Raw genomic sequence first — 18,896 nt, 5'->3', positions numbered from 1 at the left:
TAAGTATAGCGGAAGCATAATGAAAAACCCAAACAATACGTTAATGTATGAAAGGTAATAAGTGTTTGTTCACGATCCGTATCCCACAACGACCTGCTCCTCTCTGTGCAAGCTCCATAATGTACCTAAGGTCCTGCAAGGCATGCAGCAGCTAATCAACAACTAGTTGAGCGAGTTCACAGAAAGTAAGTTCATAACAGTAATGCGTAAGTTCATCTAGTGTGGGCTTCCCATGCCTTGTATATATGTTACTAGTGGGGGATTCCCACGTTTATCTTTACTAACAGGGACTTCCCATTATGGTACTTACTAGACTATTTGCAACCATGTGTTCTTCTTAAACTGAGAACAGGAATACGTACAAGGTCACGCAGGATTTACGTGAGTGCCCTTCCCCGAGGACAGTGGTACGTGTGGGGTTTACGCAGGATTTACGTAAGTGTCCTTCCAACCCGGAAGACAGTAGTGGGTATTAGGTTACGCAGGATTTACGTAAGTGTCCTCCCGACCCGGGAGACAATGGTAGATACTAGTTTACGCAGGTTTTACGTAAGTGTCCTGACTATCTCGAGGACGATGGTCTATAGTCTAGCAATAGCGTAAGTACGAGTAATCATTCCATATCAAACATTCCAACCCAATTCCCAACCCGGGAATCCCATGCCTTGGCTGTGTGAACTCACCTTGGGTTGCTCGGCAGATACACAAAAAGAGAGGGTTCTTGAACTAAAGTGATCAACCACGTCCTAACAGGGTTACCACACAAGTCAGGTTTTGACTTCAAGTAATGCACGTATAAATCATAGCAACACGTATAGCACGTAAACAGTCAAAGCATAACATTCACCACTTGTGCGTCTCGGATGGTTGGGCCATTGAGCTTGTGCGAGCCCAACCATCTTGTGCGATATAAATGTCTAGCCCAAACAACACCCGGCCCAACATATAACAAGTCCAACATAAAGGTCTCGGCCCAACTAATAACATGTAAATGTCTTGTGCGATTAGCCTAAGCCCAACAGTACCCGGCCCAGTATATAAATAATTAAGCCCAACAACATAAGAGTAAATAGTCCAAACATACTCGGCCCATGAAAAGCCTTGTGCGATCCGGATTGGATTGTACGTTCCGGATGGGTTGTGCGATCGGATATGGGCTTGTGCGGTTTAATTTGGGCTGAGCGGCCCAACTACTTATCAACATTACAAACGGTGCGGTCCAGCAACCTTGTGCGAGTGAACAGCTCTTGTGCGATTGAATCTGTGTGTCCGGCTTGTGCGACCAGATCAGCTTGTGCGACTGATCCATTTGTGCGAGTGGACATCTTGTACGACCAAGATGCCTTGTGCGACCGGTTAACAAACTTTCGTGAATCAAGCAATCAGTTACAATCTCAATTAATTCTTTTTGACCAATTCGATAGTTTCCAATTTTGGCAATTATCAATTAACACAATTCCAAAAATTCAATTAGCATAATATCGATCAAACAGGGAAATCAAGTATCAACTTCACATGAACCCTAAGCTAATCAAAACATAACAACATATCCATCATCTTATCGAATTGTATGATTTGGTCCGATTACTAGCATACATAATAGTTTAACGATTGCATTTATCATCCGCATATGAACACACTCTTCAGCCGATTAACAAACATTCAATCAAACATCATCATACAACAATCCGAATATATGACATGGTGGCCGATTAACATCCATTATGCTTTAGATTATTTTCATACTATCCGATTAAACACATGATAGCCGATTCCATGTCAAGTAACCATGTATCATTAAACAAGATCAATCATGTTAATCAAAAATCCTATTCATCATGCATGACTATAATAAACACACATCAACACGTAATCTATAACTCAAAGACTAACCGACTAGAAGGTGAAGTAGGGATGATCCGAACAAGGAATGCTCTTCGAAGGAGAGAGTGATCCGAGCACTTTGATCTTCGATCACCAAGAGGGTTGTTGCCGTCGGTTAGAGAGAGAATGAGAGAGCTAGGGTTGTTATGTGTGAAGGTGCTTAGCAAAACAAATGAGGAACCACCCCCCATTGTGTGTTGTACGCATAAGAGAAAGAGCAATGGGCCGGACCTTACTTGGGCTGCCCTTGAAGTCCGATTGCAAGCTATACGGCCCAAAGGGCTTGTGCGTTGAGCTAGTGTTGTGCGGTTCGGGTTGTGTGCTTAACATACATACACGTAACACATGAAGCACATAACATTTCATAAAATCATTAAATAGTAAACTTTCACATAGGCACGTAACGTTACAAGATAAGTCTAAAGTACGAGTTGTCACATTATCCCCAACTAAAAAGAAATTTCGTCCCGAAATTTGGTACGCACTCACTGAGGAAGCTAGGTAAGTTGTATTGTTCACTGGTTTTCCTGGGGTGTCACATCCTCCCCCCGTTGATCTGGAATTTCTTCCCGAAATTCCGAAGTAGTAGCTTCAGCCTCAGTAGTGGTTGCATTGGTTCCGAATAACTGGGGGTACTTTTCTGTCATCCTGTCTTCGCGTTCCCAGGTGTACTCTGGGCCATGTTTTGGAGTTCCAACGAATTCGGACAAGAGGGATTCTCTTGTGTTTGAGGACCTTCACATCCCGGTCCGTGATTTCAATTGGCTCCTCGACGAACTGCAACCGCTCGTCGATAGTGAGTTCCTTAAAAGGAACGATAAGGGTCTCATCTGACAGGCACTTCTTCAGATTCGACACGTGAAAGACATTGTGAACTGCACCGAGTTCAGCTGGTAGGTTTAGCTTGTAGGCTACTTTGCCTATTTTCTCAGTGATCTCGAACGGTCCGACATACCGTGGATTTAGTTTGCCCCGTTTGCCAAAACGAACCACACCCTTCCAGGGTGAGACTTTTAGTAAAAACCCGGTCCCCGACCTGAAATTCCAATGGCTTTCTACGCTTATCCGCGTAGGCTTTCTGACGGTCGCGTGCTGCCGCCATGAGTTGTCGTATCTGTGCTATCTTTTCTGTGGCGTCCACTACAATCTCTGGACTCGTAATCTGACTATCCCCCACCTCTGCCCAACAGAGAGGTGACCGGCATTTACGTCCGTACAATGCCTCGAATGGAGCGGCTTGTATGCTGGTGTGATAACTGTTATTGTACGAGAACTCCACCAAAGGGAGATGCTTTTCCCAGCCGTTGCCAAAATCAATAATGCATGCCCGAAGCATGTCTTCTAGTGTTTGAATAATTCGCTCAGACTGCCCATCCGTCTGAGGATGATATGTTGTGCTCATGTCTAATCGTGAGCCGAAAGATTTGTGCATTGCTTGCCATAGTTCTGACGTGAATCGTGCATCCCGATCCGAAATGATGGAGGTGGGCACCCCGTGCCTCGAAATAACTTCTTTGAGGTAGATGTCTGCGAGAGTGGAGAACTTATCCGTTTCCTTTATAGCTAGGAAGTGTGCAGACTTGGTGAGTCGATCCACGATCACCCATATGGTATCATTCCCCCGTTGGGATCTAGGTAGGCCTGTAACGAAATCCATGGAAATTTCTTCCCATTTCCATTGCGGTATTGTGGGTTGCTGAAGTAGACCCGCTGGTTTCTGGTATTCAACCTTGACTCTCGCACAGGTCAAGCATTTGCCGACATAAGTAGCGATGTGGGCCTTCATGCTAGGCCACCAATAAGTAGTTCTAATGTCATGGTATATTTTATCCGACCCTGGATGTACCGAGTAGCGAGACTTGTGAGCTTCATCCATGACAAGTTCGCGTAGACCGCCATAAAGTAGGACCCAAATACGCCCCGTTACATAGTAGGCACCGTTTGCCTTCTGTTCTAACCGTTGCCTTGAGCCGCGTAGGGCTTCAGCCCTGACGTTCTCTAGTTTCAATGCTTCTGTCTGAGCATTTCGTATTTGTGCAGGAAGGCTAGACTGAATCGTAAGCTGTAGCGCTCGCACGCGCCGAGGTAAAGTGTCTTTCCGACTGAGGGCGTCAGCCACAACATTGGCTTTGCCTGGATGGTACTTGATAGCGCATTCGTAATCGTTCAGTAACTCGACCCATCGCCGTTGACGCATGTTCAAGTCCTTCTGCTTAAGGATATGCTCGAGACTCCTGTGATCGGTGTAAATCGTGCACCTGGTACCGTACAGGTAGTGTCGCCATATCTTAAGCGTGAAAACAACAGCTCCCAGCTCTAAATCGTGTGTCGTGTAGTTCCGTTCGTGAATCTTAAGTTGGCGAGAAGCGTATGCGATAACTTTATCCTGTTGCATCAATACACATCCAAGACCCTGGATGGATGCATCACAGTATACTACGAAATCGTCCGTGCCCTCTGGCAATGAGAGGATAGGTGCATTGCAAAGTCTATCCTTTAAGTGCTGAAAAGCAGTTTCCTGCGTATCGCCCCAACGGTAGGTGACACCCTTCTGTGTCAGTGGTGTAAGCGGCTGAGCAATCTTTGAAAAGTCTTTGATAAACCGTCCGTAGTAACCCGCCAAACCCAAGAATTGGCGTATTTCCGTTGGCGTACTTGGTGCAGGCCAGTTTCTGATCGAGTCTACCTTGGATGGATCGACATGGATCCCATCCTTGTTCACTACATGGCCTAAGAAGTGGACTTCACGAAGCCAGAAGTCGCATTTCGAAAACTTAGCGTACAGCTGTTCCTTCCGTAGGAGTTCCAAAATAAGGCGTAGATGCTGCTCGTGTTCCTCCTGACTCTTGGAGTAGATCAGGATGTCGTCGATGAAAACAATGACGAACTTGTCAAGATAGGGTTTGCACACCCTGTTCATAAGGTCCATAAATACGGCAGGCGCGTTCGCTAACCCGAACGGCATGACAAGAAGCTCGTAGTGACCGTAGCGGGTTCTGAATGCGGTTTTGGAGACGTCCTCATCCCGGACTCTCAACTGATGATAACCTGACCTCAGGTCTATCTTCGAATAGTAGGCACGACCCTTGCATCTGGTCGAATAAGTCGTCTATGCGTGGAAGAGGATAACGGTTCTTCACCGTCACCTTGTTGAGCTAACGGTAGTCGATGCACATCCTGAAAGTGCCATCCTTCTTTTTCTCGAAAAGTACTGGAGCTCCCCAAGGCGAAGAGCTTGGACGAATGAAGCCCTTCTCCAAGAGCTCTTGTAGTTGCTTCGACAGTTCCTCCAATTCCGATGGAGCTAGACGATATGGTGCGCGAGCTATGGGTGCTGTCCAGATCTATAGGCAATGAGGTCGGTAGGGAACGTCTGACCAGCGTGGATAAGATTACAATCCTGAACTAAGTACAGCTTCTAGACCTTACCATTAACTAACACTACGACACGTTGGGTGTTTAAGGGAGTTGGTGTATGTTTTATCATTCGACTAACTTCAAGGACATATAATTGGTATTCACACCCGAATCAAACAATATAGTAACATAGAAGTCGACAAGAAGGAACTTACCCATTATTACGTTAAGATCGTCCCTTGCATCACCCTGACCCATCCCGATCACACGGCCATGGGTGTCATTGTTGCCATTGATTCCCCCGTTGCTAACCCCATTGTCGTTCCTGCTTCCCTGGTCGTGGTTCTGATTCTGGTTCCAGTTCAATTATGGATAGTGTCTCTCATAGTGATCTTTTGTACCATACTGAAAACATTCTCTAAAACTTTGCTGCTGCCACTGAGCCTGTGGGGCTTGAGGCTGTTGTTGTCGTTGTTCCTGACTTACAGGACGTGAGTTTCGACAATCCTTAGCTTCATGACCAATCTTGAGACATCTCTGACATCGCTCCTTGCGACACCGTCCGCTGTGGTGTCTGTTACAAATGTTGCACCATGGATGAATTCCTCGATATCTTTTCTGCCCATGATTACTAGAAAACTGATGTCCGGGCCTTTGGTAGTCATCTATCTCTTGCTTCTGCGTCAGAGGCTGGACCAAAATTACTCCCGTGCTCAGGTTTTCATCCCACTTGCGTTTGTTATCTTTAGAAGTACATGCAGTATCAGTCTTAGCACGATTCGGTAGTTTGTTCTGTTCTACAGCCTGGTCTGTGAGACGATGAGCCAGTCGAGTGACTTGCTGGATAGTGCCAAGGTTAGTTGTGGTCATATGACTCTGAATTTCGGGCACTAGACCCTTGAGATACAGTTCGATGCGTTTGGTGGGAGGGTCTACCATAGTAGGACAAAATGTGGCTAACTCGTTTGATCTCCTCGTATAAACTTCAATTTCAGACCCCACCATCTGTAGGTTGAGGAACTCTACCTCTAGTTTGTGGATGTCCTCTTGACTGCAAAACTCTTCCTTAATTAGGTCCTTGAACTCGTTCCAGGGAGTGGCGTTAGCAGCTGCCAGCCCTAACATCTGAACCTGTGCTTCCCACCAGGTTAATGCAACACCTTCGAGTGTTCTAGTAGCAAACTTTACTCTACGAGACTCAGGGCAATCATGCACCTCGAAGTCAGTTTCGAGCCTTTCGAACCAATGGAGGAGGCCTTCAACTCCCTCAGTTCCACTGAAGGTACTAGGTTGGCAATCCTTGAGATTTGTGAAGGTGCAAGCAGGTGACTGAGTGTGTTGACCTATTGTGTATGAATAGGACAAGGTTTAAATACAAGGGCTAGTTTAGGAGTGTAGGATCTAAAGATCCTAGTGTGTGCTATAACCACAGGATATACCTCCTGCTTGTGCGGCTGCAAGTGCCGCAGCAACTTGAGCTTGAACGAGAGCCTCTAGCTGGGCTTGAGTCATGTTAATCCGTCCGGACATGATCTTCATTGTAAAGTAGCGTAAGTGAGAATGGTTCGCGAGTAGGGCGATGACAGAAAAGCGTAAGCACGTAGGTATTCTCATGTAATAAGGTCATGTGTATCTAAGTGTACTACGAGCAAAGTTCTATATAGTTCTAGCATGCAGGTAATAAACATAAACCTTATTACCTAGGATGTCGAGTCTTGCACGTGGAGCGAAGCGTCGTTGTGGATCGTTGAGAGCACTGTTCTGGTTATAGTCTGGTTTTAATAAAAACGTTTTCCCCATATTAAAACCAAGTTCTCTATAACCAATGGCTCTGATACCAATCTGTCACACCCCCAAAATCCACCCGCGGAGTATCACCGCTTGGGGGCGTGACATGACCAGGATCAAGCCACCAATCATATTGAACATGTAAAAGTAGTAATAGTTATCCATCAATACGAAAGGTGTTTATCAAAACCAATTTAGTTAAGTATAGCGGAAGCATAATGAAAAACCCAAACAATACGTTAATGTATGAAAGGTAATAAGTGTTTGTTCACGATCAGTATCCCACAACGACCTGCTCCTCCCTGTGCAAGCTCCATAATGTACCTAAGGTCCTGCAAGGCATGCAGCAGATAATCAACAACTAGTTGAGCGAGTTCACAGAAAGTAAGTTCATAACAGTAATGCGTAAGTTCATCTAGTGTGGGCTTCCCATGCCTTGTATATATGTTACTAGTGGGGGATTCCCACGTTTATCTTTACTAACAGGGACTTCCCATTATGGTACTTACTAGACTATTTGCAACCATGTGTTCTTCTTAAACCGAGAACAGGAATACGTACAAGGTCACGCAGGATTTACGTGAGTGCCCTTCCCCGAGGACAGTGGTACGTGTGGGGTTTACGCAGGATTTACGTAAGTGTCCTTCCGACCCGGAAGACAGTAGTGGGTATTAGGTTACGCAGGATTTACGTAAGTGTCCTCCCGACCCGGGAGACAATGGTAGATACTAGTTTACGCAGGTTTTACGTAAGTGTCCTGACTATCTCGAGGACGATGGTCTATAGTCTAGCAATAGCGTAAGTACGAGTAATCATTCCATATCAAACATTCCAACCCAATTCCCAACCCGGGAATCCCATGCCTTGGCTGTGTGAACTCACCTTGGGTTGCTCGGCAGATACACAAAAAGAGAGGGTTCTTGAACTAAAGTGATCAACCACGTCCTAACAGGGTTACCACACAAGTCAGGTTTTGACTTCAAGTAATGCACGTATAAATCATAGCAACACGTATAGCACGTAAACAGTCAAAGCATAACATTCACCACTTGTGCGTCTCGGATGGTTGGGCCAGTGAGCTTGTGCGAGCCCAACCATCTTGTGCGATATAAATGTCTAGCCCAAACAACACCCGGCCCAACATATAACAAGTCCAACATAAAGGTCTCGGCCCAACTAATAACATGTAAATGTCTTGTGCGATTAGCCTAAGCCCAACAGTACCCGGCCCAGTATATAAATAATTAAGCCCAACAACATAAGAGTAAATAGTCCAAACATACTCGGCCCATGAAAAGCCTTGTGTGATCCGGATTGGATTGTACGTTCCGGATGGGTTGTGCGATCGGATATGGGCTTGTGCGGTTTAATTTGGGCTGAGCGGCCCAACTACTTATCAACATTACAAACGGTGCGGTCCAGCAACCTTGTGCGAGTGAACAGCTCTTGTGCGATTGAATCTGTGTGTCCGGCTTGTGCGACCAGATCAGCTTGTGCGACTGATCCATTTGTGCGAGTGGACATCTTGTACGACCAAGATGCCTTGTGCGACCGGTTAACAAACTTTCGTGAATCAAGCAATCAGTTACAATCTCAATTAATTCTTTTTGACCAATTCGATAGTTTCCAATTTTGGCAATTATCAATTAACACAATTCCAAAAATTCAATTAGCATAATATCGATCAAACAGGGAAATCAAGTATCAACTTCACATGAACCCTAAGCTAATCAAAACATAACAACATATCCATCATCTTATCGAATTGTATGATTTGGTCCGATTACTAGCATACATAATAGTTTAACGATTGCATCTATCATCCGCATATGAACACACTCTTCAGCCGATTAACAAACATTCAATCAAACATCATCATACAACAATCCGAATATATGACATGGTGGCCGATTAACATCTATTATGCTTTAGATTATTTTCATACTATCCGATTAAACACATGATAGCCGATTCCATGTCAAGTAACCATGTATCATTAAACAAGATCAATCATGTTAATCAAAAATCCTATTCATCATGCATGACTATAATAAACACACATCAACACGTAATCTATAACTCAAACACTAACCGACTAGAAGGTGAAGTAGGGATGATCCGAACAAGGAATGCTCTTCGAAGGAGAGAGTGATCCGAGCACTTTGATCTTCGATCACCAAGAGGGTTGTTGCCGTCGGTTAGAGAGAGAATGAGAGAGCTAGGGTTGTTGTGTGTGAAGGTGCTTAGCAAAACAAATGAGGAACCACCCCCCATTGTGTGTTGTACGCATAAGAGAAAGAGCAATGGGCCGGCCCTTACTTGGGCTGCCCTTGAAGTCCGATTGCAAGCTATACGGCCCAAAGGGCTTGTGCGTTGAGCTAGTGTTGTGCGGTTCGGGTTGTGTGCTTAACATACATACACGTAACACATGAAGCACATAACATTTCATAAAATCATTAAATAGTAAACTTTCACATAGGCACGTAACGTTACAAGATAAGTCTAAAGTACGAGTTGTCACATAATGCCTCAACCGGTGCCATTTGAATGCTAGAATGATAAGTGCTATTGTACGAGAATTCGACTAAAGGTAAGTATGCGTCCCAATTACCACCGAAATCTATGACACACGAGCGAAGCATGTCTTCAAGGGTACGAATCGTTCTTTCAGTCTGATCGTCGGTTTGGGGATGGAAAGCGATACTTAGATTAAGCGTAGTACCGAGAGCAGATTGAAACGTTTCCCAAAGACGCGAGGTAAACCGACCATCGCGGTCAGAAATGATGTCGCGAGTCGTCCCATGTCGACAAATGATCTCATCGGTGTAGATTCGGGCTAATTTTTCTACCTTATAGTCTTCTCGTATCGGCAGAAAATGAGCGGATTTAGTCAAGCGGTCAACGACAACCCAGATGCTGTCGTGACTTGATGGCGTGCGCGGAAGTTTCGTTATGAAGTCCATTGCTATACTCTCCCATTTCCAAATAGGGATATCGGGTTGGACGAGTAAGCCCGAGGGTCTTTGGTGCTCGGCCTTGACTTTCGAGCAAGTCAGGCACTTCGAAACATAGAGAGCGATATCTTTCTTCATGCCCGGCCACCAGTACTTGTAGCGAAGGTCCTGGTACATTTTATCGGCACCGGGATGAATTGAATATCGAGACTTGTGGGCTTCGTCCATCAGAATGTGTCGTAAATTGGTTCACTTAGGGATCCAAATTCGGTCCAGATAATGGAAAATCCCATTCGACTGATTCACTAACTGGGCTCCATCGTTGAGAATCCTTTCCTTCTTCAAAGTGCGCTTGGTGAAACAAGCATGTTGGGCTTCGCGGATGAGAGTTTCAAGATGATGCTGGGCGTGAACATTACGAATGCTATGCAAATAGCTTCGTCTGCTGAGGGCGTCGGCAACGACTGATGATAACGAATCTCACAGTCGTAATCGTTGAGAAGTTCCACCCATCGGCGTTGGCGCATATTAAGTTCTTTTTGGCTCGGGATGTGTTGCAGGCTCTTATGATCTGTGAAGATCGTACACTTGGTACCATAAAGGTAGTGTCGCCAAATCTTCAACGCAAAAACAACTGCGCCTAGCTCGAGGTCGTGGGTTGTATAGTTCTTCTCGTGGATCTTGAGCTGACGAGATGCGTAAGCGATAACCTTGACCCGTTGCATGAGAACACAACCAAGACCAAGGTTCGAGGCATCGCAATAGACAACGAAGTCATCGTTTTCGTCGGGTAAGCTAAGAACGGGAGCATTGCAGAGCATATGCTTGAGAGTTTGAAAGGCAGTCTCTTGTTCAGTTCCCCAAGCAAAAGGCTTGTCTTTATGCGTGAGAGAAGTAAGCGGCACAGCGATTTTAGAGAATCCTTCGATAAATCGGCGATAATAGCTCGCTAGTCTGAGAAAAGAATGGACTTCAGATGGGTTCTTAGGTGTAACCCAACTCTTAACAAATTTGATCTTCGCGGGGTCAAAAACCTCCAACACCTCCACGTGAACCTACACCTCCACAATCACCTATTCACCAATCTCCACCAAGACAGCCTACACCACCACAACAATCATCTCCACCCAGACTTCCTACACCCCCAAATCAGTCATTACCTACTCCACAGACAACACCACCACCACAACAACCATTTATGTCTTCACAAGATATCTTCGGTACACCTCCACTTTCACAATTACAACATGGTTCTTCAAGTAGAGGTCTGCAGACTCCACAAGATAATCTGCTAGATGTTGGTGATTTCGACTTTGCTAATAATTCGCAAGTATTGAAGTTGGAAAAGAAAATGGAGAATGTAATAGCAGAGAACAAGAGATTGGCAGCTGAGAACAAGAAGGCAGCTGATAGAGAAAAACAGCTTGTGAATCGTGTTCAGGAGTTAGAAAAGAAAGTTGAAACTGATCAAACCGAGATTGATATCCTGAAAGTTCGTGTTTCTAAACTTGAAGAAGAAAAGAACAGACGTGATGCACAGAATGAATACTTCGAGTTGAAACATAAAGAGCTGAATGAAGCTAAAAGAGCAAAAGATCATGAGTTGTATATGCTACATAAAGTTGTTGAAAGTATGTTGGGATCTTCTGTAGAAGATAAGTTTGAAGAGCTGCAGGTTGCAGAAGTTCGTGCTGAACGTCAAGCAGAGATTGAAAGGCAGATGAAGGATAAGGGTAAAGGAGTTGAAGGAAGCTCGGCTGTGACCGTATTGGCTCTAGTACCTTCAATGGTTACAGAGAATCCTGAGCCTATCTCTGCAGTTTCTGGTTTGTTTGAAGATGAGACGCATATGCATGAATTGATAGGTGACAGCGATGAAGATGATGAAGTAGATGAAGAGGGTAATGAAGAAGATGATGATGACTTTGTATTCTCTGCAAGCAGTCATAATTCAAAAGGTAACGATGATGATGATGCTGCAGGAGGTTCTGGTGTTAGGGTTACAGAAGCTGCTAATGAAAAAGTTGTTGATGATCTGATGAACGACACAGTGAATGAAGAAAGTGGTGAAGCTTCTGGAAAGGGGGAGTCGGATAAGACGCAGATAGTAGAACACTCTGAATCTTTGTTCTTGCGTCTAGATGTGTATAGGGAGATGTTGAAAGATGTAAATCCTGAGATCCCCTTCGACTTTGAAGAAGATTTGGAATCATTTGATATAAATAAACAGAAAGATTACAAGTATGATTATGTTGAAGATGCTGATCAATATGATCGAGTTGAAGTAGAAGAATGTTCTGATAGTGAAGATGTCCCTGAAGATACGTCAAAGCTTCCAACTTTAATGGAGTTCTTCACAGCAGAGAATAGAGAAGAGTTGCGACAAAAGGTGACTGAAGCTGTAAATGATAATGTGTTTGAAAATCTGAAGAAAGATACTGAGAAAGAAAGTCAATCAAATGTTGAAAAAGAAGATCGTTCAAAGTGGTTTAAAGACAGTCATGAGAGAAAGTTCAAGAGGCCTTTGAAGTTTTTCCAACGTGATAGAGCTATTTCTCTTGGCGACATCATAAGTTGGGGATTTCTGCCTCAAGTGAACGCTTATGCTATTCGTAGGGAATACGGCGTCCAATATTTCAAACGTCTATATGACATTATGTCATTACCGTGGTGGGACGTCGATGAATTATCTCAAGTAAGAAGCTTGGATTATCCTGTGAGGCAAAATGATAAGGCAATGTGGGGTTATATTAAGTACGAGACTCTAAAAGGTTTTCGAAGTGGAAGACTCATCGTCCTAGACGTGTTCAAAGAGTAGATCCAGTGACTGGTGTTACTGAAACAATTCTGAATGTAAAGCCTCCAAGAACCATGATGACGATTCCTATGCCTGAAATGGAGCAGGATTTTTATAAAGGTTTTATTGATTGGGTCTACAGCTGTATCATAACTGAAGCGATCATAACTTAAAGAGCTGGTGGTGAACTTAGAAATATTCACGTTTATGATCCTATGTGGTTGGTGAACTGCTTGGCAAAAGACATCAAATGCTTGTTCATTCACAAGATTCGTTATAAAGCAGAAGATAAAGATCAAGCACTACAATTCCAACGTGTAGTTTCACTGTGCTTTCAGAAAGGTATCAACTCCGAAAGCAAGTGGAAATCTTCGTGGTGGTCTTTAGACGAGAAGATGAAGAAGAAAGCAAAGCGTGAACGTGAACGTGAGAATCAAAGGATGGAAGAAAATAGAGGAAAGTTTATGAAGCCGAAACTGAAGGAAGAGAAATACAAAGCTGTTTAAAGATCCAAAGACCAAGACTGAAGACTACGGCTCTATCCAAGGGGGAGTTTGTTGATACATTATGTCTAAAGCCTATGTCTTAAGTCTAGGGTCTAAATATGTCAAGTTTGTATAGTCTAGGGGTCAAATATGTAAAGTTTTGGTTTGTTTATAAGCTGTCCGTTTGAAACTAGAATGTTGTGTTTCAAACGGAAGGGTATGTAAGCTGTCCGTTTGAAACTAGAATGTTGTGTTTCAAACGGAAGGGTATGTAAGCTGTCCGTTTGAAAGGTGGGTGTCACTTTCAAACGGTCAGGCATGGCCTATATATAGGCTTGTGTGCTTCTCATTTCAAACGGTCAGAAAAGTCATGTACTATTACTCTGCCAAAATTTCAAGTGAAAGTGAATGAGAAGCAAGTAGTTAAAGTATCTGCAAAGTATCTTTATCTATTTTCTACTCTTTCTATCTGATTCTAATCTGATTGTGTGTTTCCGCCACTCAATTAGTGTGTATTGCTCAAATTGACTCATTCTAGAGGTCAAACTGATCCTACACAGTGTGACTTCAAGTCATTGGAGTCCGTCGAGACTTTGGTGAGAGCTTTGTAAACCAAAATAGAGATCGGAACAAGTCGTCAAGGTTCGGGTTTCACCCCTAGCTTAGCGACTACATTCCTCTCTGATGAGATAGAAAGGAAAATTTGCGTTAAAGTATGGATTTCACTCCTGGTTCCACGCAAATTCTCTTGTTTATAGATAAAAATGCGGGTCGAACAAGCAATTCAGTCGAGAGTTTGCAGTTTTCACACCTAATCTCGACCTAACCACTCGTTCATTTTCGAAAATAGTGTGCAGTGATAGTGTAGCGTTCAGCGAGTGCGAGCGAGAATGGCAAGTAAGCTTGTACAAAACCCTTAAAGGGTATGCACAAGTCGGTCTGTTGGTACTTAGACTATAGACTAGGTCGTTTCTAAGACATCGACCTGGACTAGGTCGAGTCTTGCCTAATTCCCTATAGTTATGGCTCTGATACCAATCTGTCACACCCAAACCGATGGAGGAAACATCGGGGCATGGCTCTGAGCGAAACAGATTGTCCATGAGTATCCATAACAACTATTCATTACCAGATAATTAATTGTCATGTCCCATACCACAACATATCCAAATAAAAACAGTTATTACAAATAATTGTCTCAAAACCAAATACTGTTCCGACGACTCAGATTTAAGCGTGACATAACTAGACCCCTAGCTTGATTCACCAAAGCACAACAATTCCTAGCATCTTAAGTACCTGCCACATACGTTAAAATAAAGGTGAATACACATAGTGTAAAGGTGAGCATACAGGTTTGATAATATAATAGAGTTCGAAATCGTTTACGCATAACCAGCATGTGACATATAGCAAGTGAAAGCTAGTAGGTTATCGACAGAGAAATATGCACAGATGTGACTGCGAGTTGTAGAATGTGCAACACATATCCCCACTGGGACACGTGAAGTAAGCCCTTAACAACCCCTGTCCATGACAGGTGCTGAGTCCAAACTATAGTACTATCGTTGCTAAGGTGTCAGGCAACAATCACTGTGTTAACATAACATACAAGCATTCATCGAATAACCCATAGCATGTAGTAGCAGTTAGCGTATAAATAGTGTTTGCGTTGTGTGTCGATTGTGATTTAGAATAAGTAACGTATGTAACACCCAAAAGTGCGTAAAGCAAAAAGGGATCGAGTATACTCACAGATAGCGTTTAACTTAATAAACACTGCCTTGGATTGAAGGGAGCGCTGAGAGATTAGCCTGAACAGTTAACGATAGCATAACGATGAGCGGCGCGCTAAACGGTGAAAAGTGATAAGTGTCGAGTGGCAACCCGATCGGATGGCTATCCGATCGGTTGGCCATTCGATCGGATGTCAACCCGTTCGGATAGTCATCCGATCGGATGGCCATTCGATTGGATTGACATTCGTTTGGTAATGATGTGTTTGTGTATGATGGCTTTGAAGTTTTCGTTGTAGCATTTTGAAAACAGAGAAGTATCTCTACCCTTCAGGTCGATCAATCGAACGGTCGTTCGATCGGATAGAGATCCGATTGGCAGGACACTTAGTGAGAACAAGTTCACAGCAGGATTGTCACTCGATCGGATAGCAATCCGATCGGATGGCAATCCGTTAGAAACTGATGTTCTTTAAAAATTATGAAAATGATTAAGTGTCGAAGTTCCAAATGTCACTGATCGGATGGTCGTTCGATCGGATGGCAATCCGATTGGACGACAATCCGTTCGACGTTCAGATCTTTGAAAATTGTTAAGTGTGGATACCAAGTGCAATCCAATCGGATTGCAGTTCGATTGGATGGCAATCCGATCGGACGGCGATCCGTCCCGCGATCTGATCTTTTTGCAAACTTGAAAGTTGTTAAGTTTTGAAGGTTTTGCGGTTTTGATCGAGACGGTGTGACAACGTGCTATACAACAGAAACCCCATCATGACTCAAGTTATCCGATCGGACAGGAATCACCCAAATCCGATCAGTTTACTGGTTCGTGACGGTTGTTCATGTTTAACCCGAAGTCGGTTGTCTCTTTGATAGAAACCAGATCTTGTACCGACACATCACTAAGAAGGAGTAGAAGATCAGAACGAGCTCTGATTCTATCGATTTTTGAGTGCATTGGGTGTAAAAGAGTTGAAAGAAAGTTAGAAAACAATCTTTCAATCCTTTTAACCATGAATATGTGTAGATCTATGCGAAAACTTTGTTTAATAATGTGGAAATCCTTCAGATCTGAGTTATTCTTGGTGGTATGAGGCCAAAACTTGAAGTTCATAAGAACTCCATGATGACATTACCCTAGAACACCCCAAATCTACTGATTTCACGGTTAAAAGTTAAGATTTAAAGGTGAAAAAGATGAAGAAGTGTGTGTAGATCATAGAAGTACAAGATTTAGGTTGAAAACTTACAAGAATCGCGAGGAATCGAGAGAAATGAGTGCTTGAGCAAGCTGGTCGAGTGGAGGAGCTATCACATCACAAATGATGTGACAGGAGGGTATTTATAGGGTCTCCAAAAGAGGAAAGTGCACAAGGGTCGGATTGGCCACCGATCGGATGGCGCCTCGATTGGATGGCAATCCGATCGGATGGCCACTTGATCGGTTGGCCATTCGATCCAGGTGTCCGGCGTGTTGAGTTTTGTCGTTTCGATTTGCGTGTTGAGCGCTGCGGTGCGTTTAAGCGAGGTCCGATGTGATAGATTAATAATAAACACACAAATACTATATCTAATAAACAATCATCTTAAATATCTTGCGTTTAGCATGTGCGATTCGATTGTGATAGGGTTGCGATTGCGTTTTGATTGTTCACCACAAACATAAGCATAGATAAACATGCACAAGTAACACATAAATAGCACACACACGTAAAACAATATCAAGAACGCATGGTTCGAGTTGCGAATGCGATTGCGATGCGATAGCGATAAAGCGATAAAACACGCGATAAACATCGATTATTAATAGATACTCCACATAATACAACTAAAGCGATTAAAATAAAGATTCGATTACAAGTCGAAAAAGTCAAATCAAGAATTAAGCAAGGAGTGACAGGTCGCAATTAGCAATCTTTTCCTCCTTTGACTTCAATCTTGACTTTGACTTTGACTTTCGTAACACGAGATGTTACATTGGGGGGAGGGTGTCTGGAAATCCATCATCAACCTTGGGAGAGCTAGAAATAACCCGGCTGTAAATTTCGATATTCAATTCCATAAAGACCCTATCTATCATTATACTTAAAGACTAAGATCACCTTATTCCCTTTAATGTAGAGGCTATTAAGCCTTCTAATAATAACCGACACATTCATCTTATATTTTTCCATTTTTTAAACCATATTTAAATTTTACTATTGTGGTGAAATTGAATGCTCCGCCATATCAAAACAGATTCCCTCTAGTTTAGTTAAACATATCAAGGAATCAACCTATTTAATTAAACTAACAAAACATATCACTTTTACATTACCCATTACCCATTTAATTATATTGATCAACCTAACATCAACAAGCAAAGTTTAATATTTTTTATTGTTTAAATTCTATTAAATTTTATCTTGAAGTAACAATAGACAATATAATAATATTGTTTGGATCTCATACTAACACATCTCAACATATTTGTATAGGACAAAAGAAGTTCAAAGAATATTTATATACTCATCGTCCAAATTACTACAAAATAACAGCCAGCCAGCCACTAAACTATCTCTCACAACTCCCTATATATTCACATATACATTTTATATGTGTGTGTATATTATTATATACACCACTACAAACACATACATAAAGAGGCTCCCTCTTCCCCAATAACAACTTTTAAAAAAATGGTCTCGCCGGAATCTCCTCCGGCAACCACCAAGCCAGCCGAGCAGAACTCCGGTCCCCAGATATCGTTCTCCGCAGAGATCTTAGACGACCTAAACTTCATCACCATCAGCCCACACGACAAAGAAAAGGAGAAAACAAAAACCAGCGAGTTCGAGTTTTTGTCGACCACCTTAGCCACTCCAACAACAATGTTGTCGGCCGACGAGCTGTTCTTCGAAGGAAAAATGCTCCCATTTGGACAAAAACAATGTTCCAACAACCTTAAGAAAATAAACTTAAAATCCGAAGAAGTTCAAGATGTTACAAAGATAAGGGAAGTGAAGCCAGAAGAGAATAATAACAGAATGAATTGGTTTATCGATGAAGATCCGTCGCCCAGACCGCCTAAGTGTACGGTTTTATGGAAGGAGTTATTGCGGTTGAAGAAACATCGAGCTTCTTCGCTTTCAACATCGAGTTCTACATCTTCTTCATCTTCAGCTTCTTCAATTGATGAAGATGCAAACAAAAAAGAAAAGCATGTGAAGAAGAAAAAGGGGCTGGAGAGGACCCGATCGACCGGAATAAAGATCCGACCGATGGTTAATCTGCCGGTTTGTACTCAGGGAGTACGGAGCATCTCTATGCCGCCTCCGTATTCCAGTAGGAAAGGAATGCTAGACAGGTAAATTAGGGTTGTGCTAAACATATCTTTTTATATGGTTTTTACTAAACGGACCCCTCTTTACATACTAAATCAATCATATAATCTCTCTATGCTTTTTCTTACAAGGGATATGTGTTAAGCATGTATGGGGTATGTTTAGCCTTATGAGTAACCTTTTAGGTAGTGTATTGTCTCCATTTATTGAATGTTGTGATTTAACTAAGTGTTATTAACTTAAATTAATGTGTAGTGAGTCATATGTTTAAATAAAGTTGGATTTAAGTTTAACTTTCAATAAAGTGCTTGTATAAAGTTCACTAAATTGGATGGTTGGAATATTGTTAAATTTTATACCAAGTGTTAGTTACCCTAAATTTTTTCCAAGTTTTATATCGGGATACCTAGAAATCTAAACTGTAGAAATACATGTGAAGGTGAGAACCTGTTAGGGATAGGGGTGGTCATCACTCATCACTTATCACTCACTCACAACTTTCAATTCCGTCATATCATCAAACATTATTCCATCACTAGGGATGGATTTTAGTAGAAATGTCCATCACT

General features: G+C 42.8%; 1 protein-coding gene across 1 annotated transcript; it reads left to right on the top strand.

Annotated features, from left to right (window-relative positions):
• Positions 1-17,553: 17,553 nt before the first annotated feature.
• On the top strand, positions 17,554-18,631 carry LOC110885246. The gene has a single exon (XM_022132931.2). The coding sequence runs from the start codon at positions 17,683-17,685 to the stop codon at positions 18,352-18,354; it is 672 nt and encodes a 223-aa protein (XP_021988623.1). The 5' UTR covers positions 17,554-17,682; the 3' UTR covers positions 18,355-18,631.
• The last annotated feature ends 265 nt before the right edge of the window (positions 18,632-18,896 follow it).

This window comes from Helianthus annuus, chromosome 10 (assembly GCF_002127325.2).
Source record: "Helianthus annuus cultivar XRQ/B chromosome 10, HanXRQr2.0-SUNRISE, whole genome shotgun sequence".
Taxonomy (NCBI): domain Eukaryota; kingdom Viridiplantae; phylum Streptophyta; class Magnoliopsida; order Asterales; family Asteraceae; genus Helianthus; species Helianthus annuus.
Note: the sequence above shows the minus strand (reverse complement) of the source record. Positions and strands in the feature narration are given on the sequence as shown.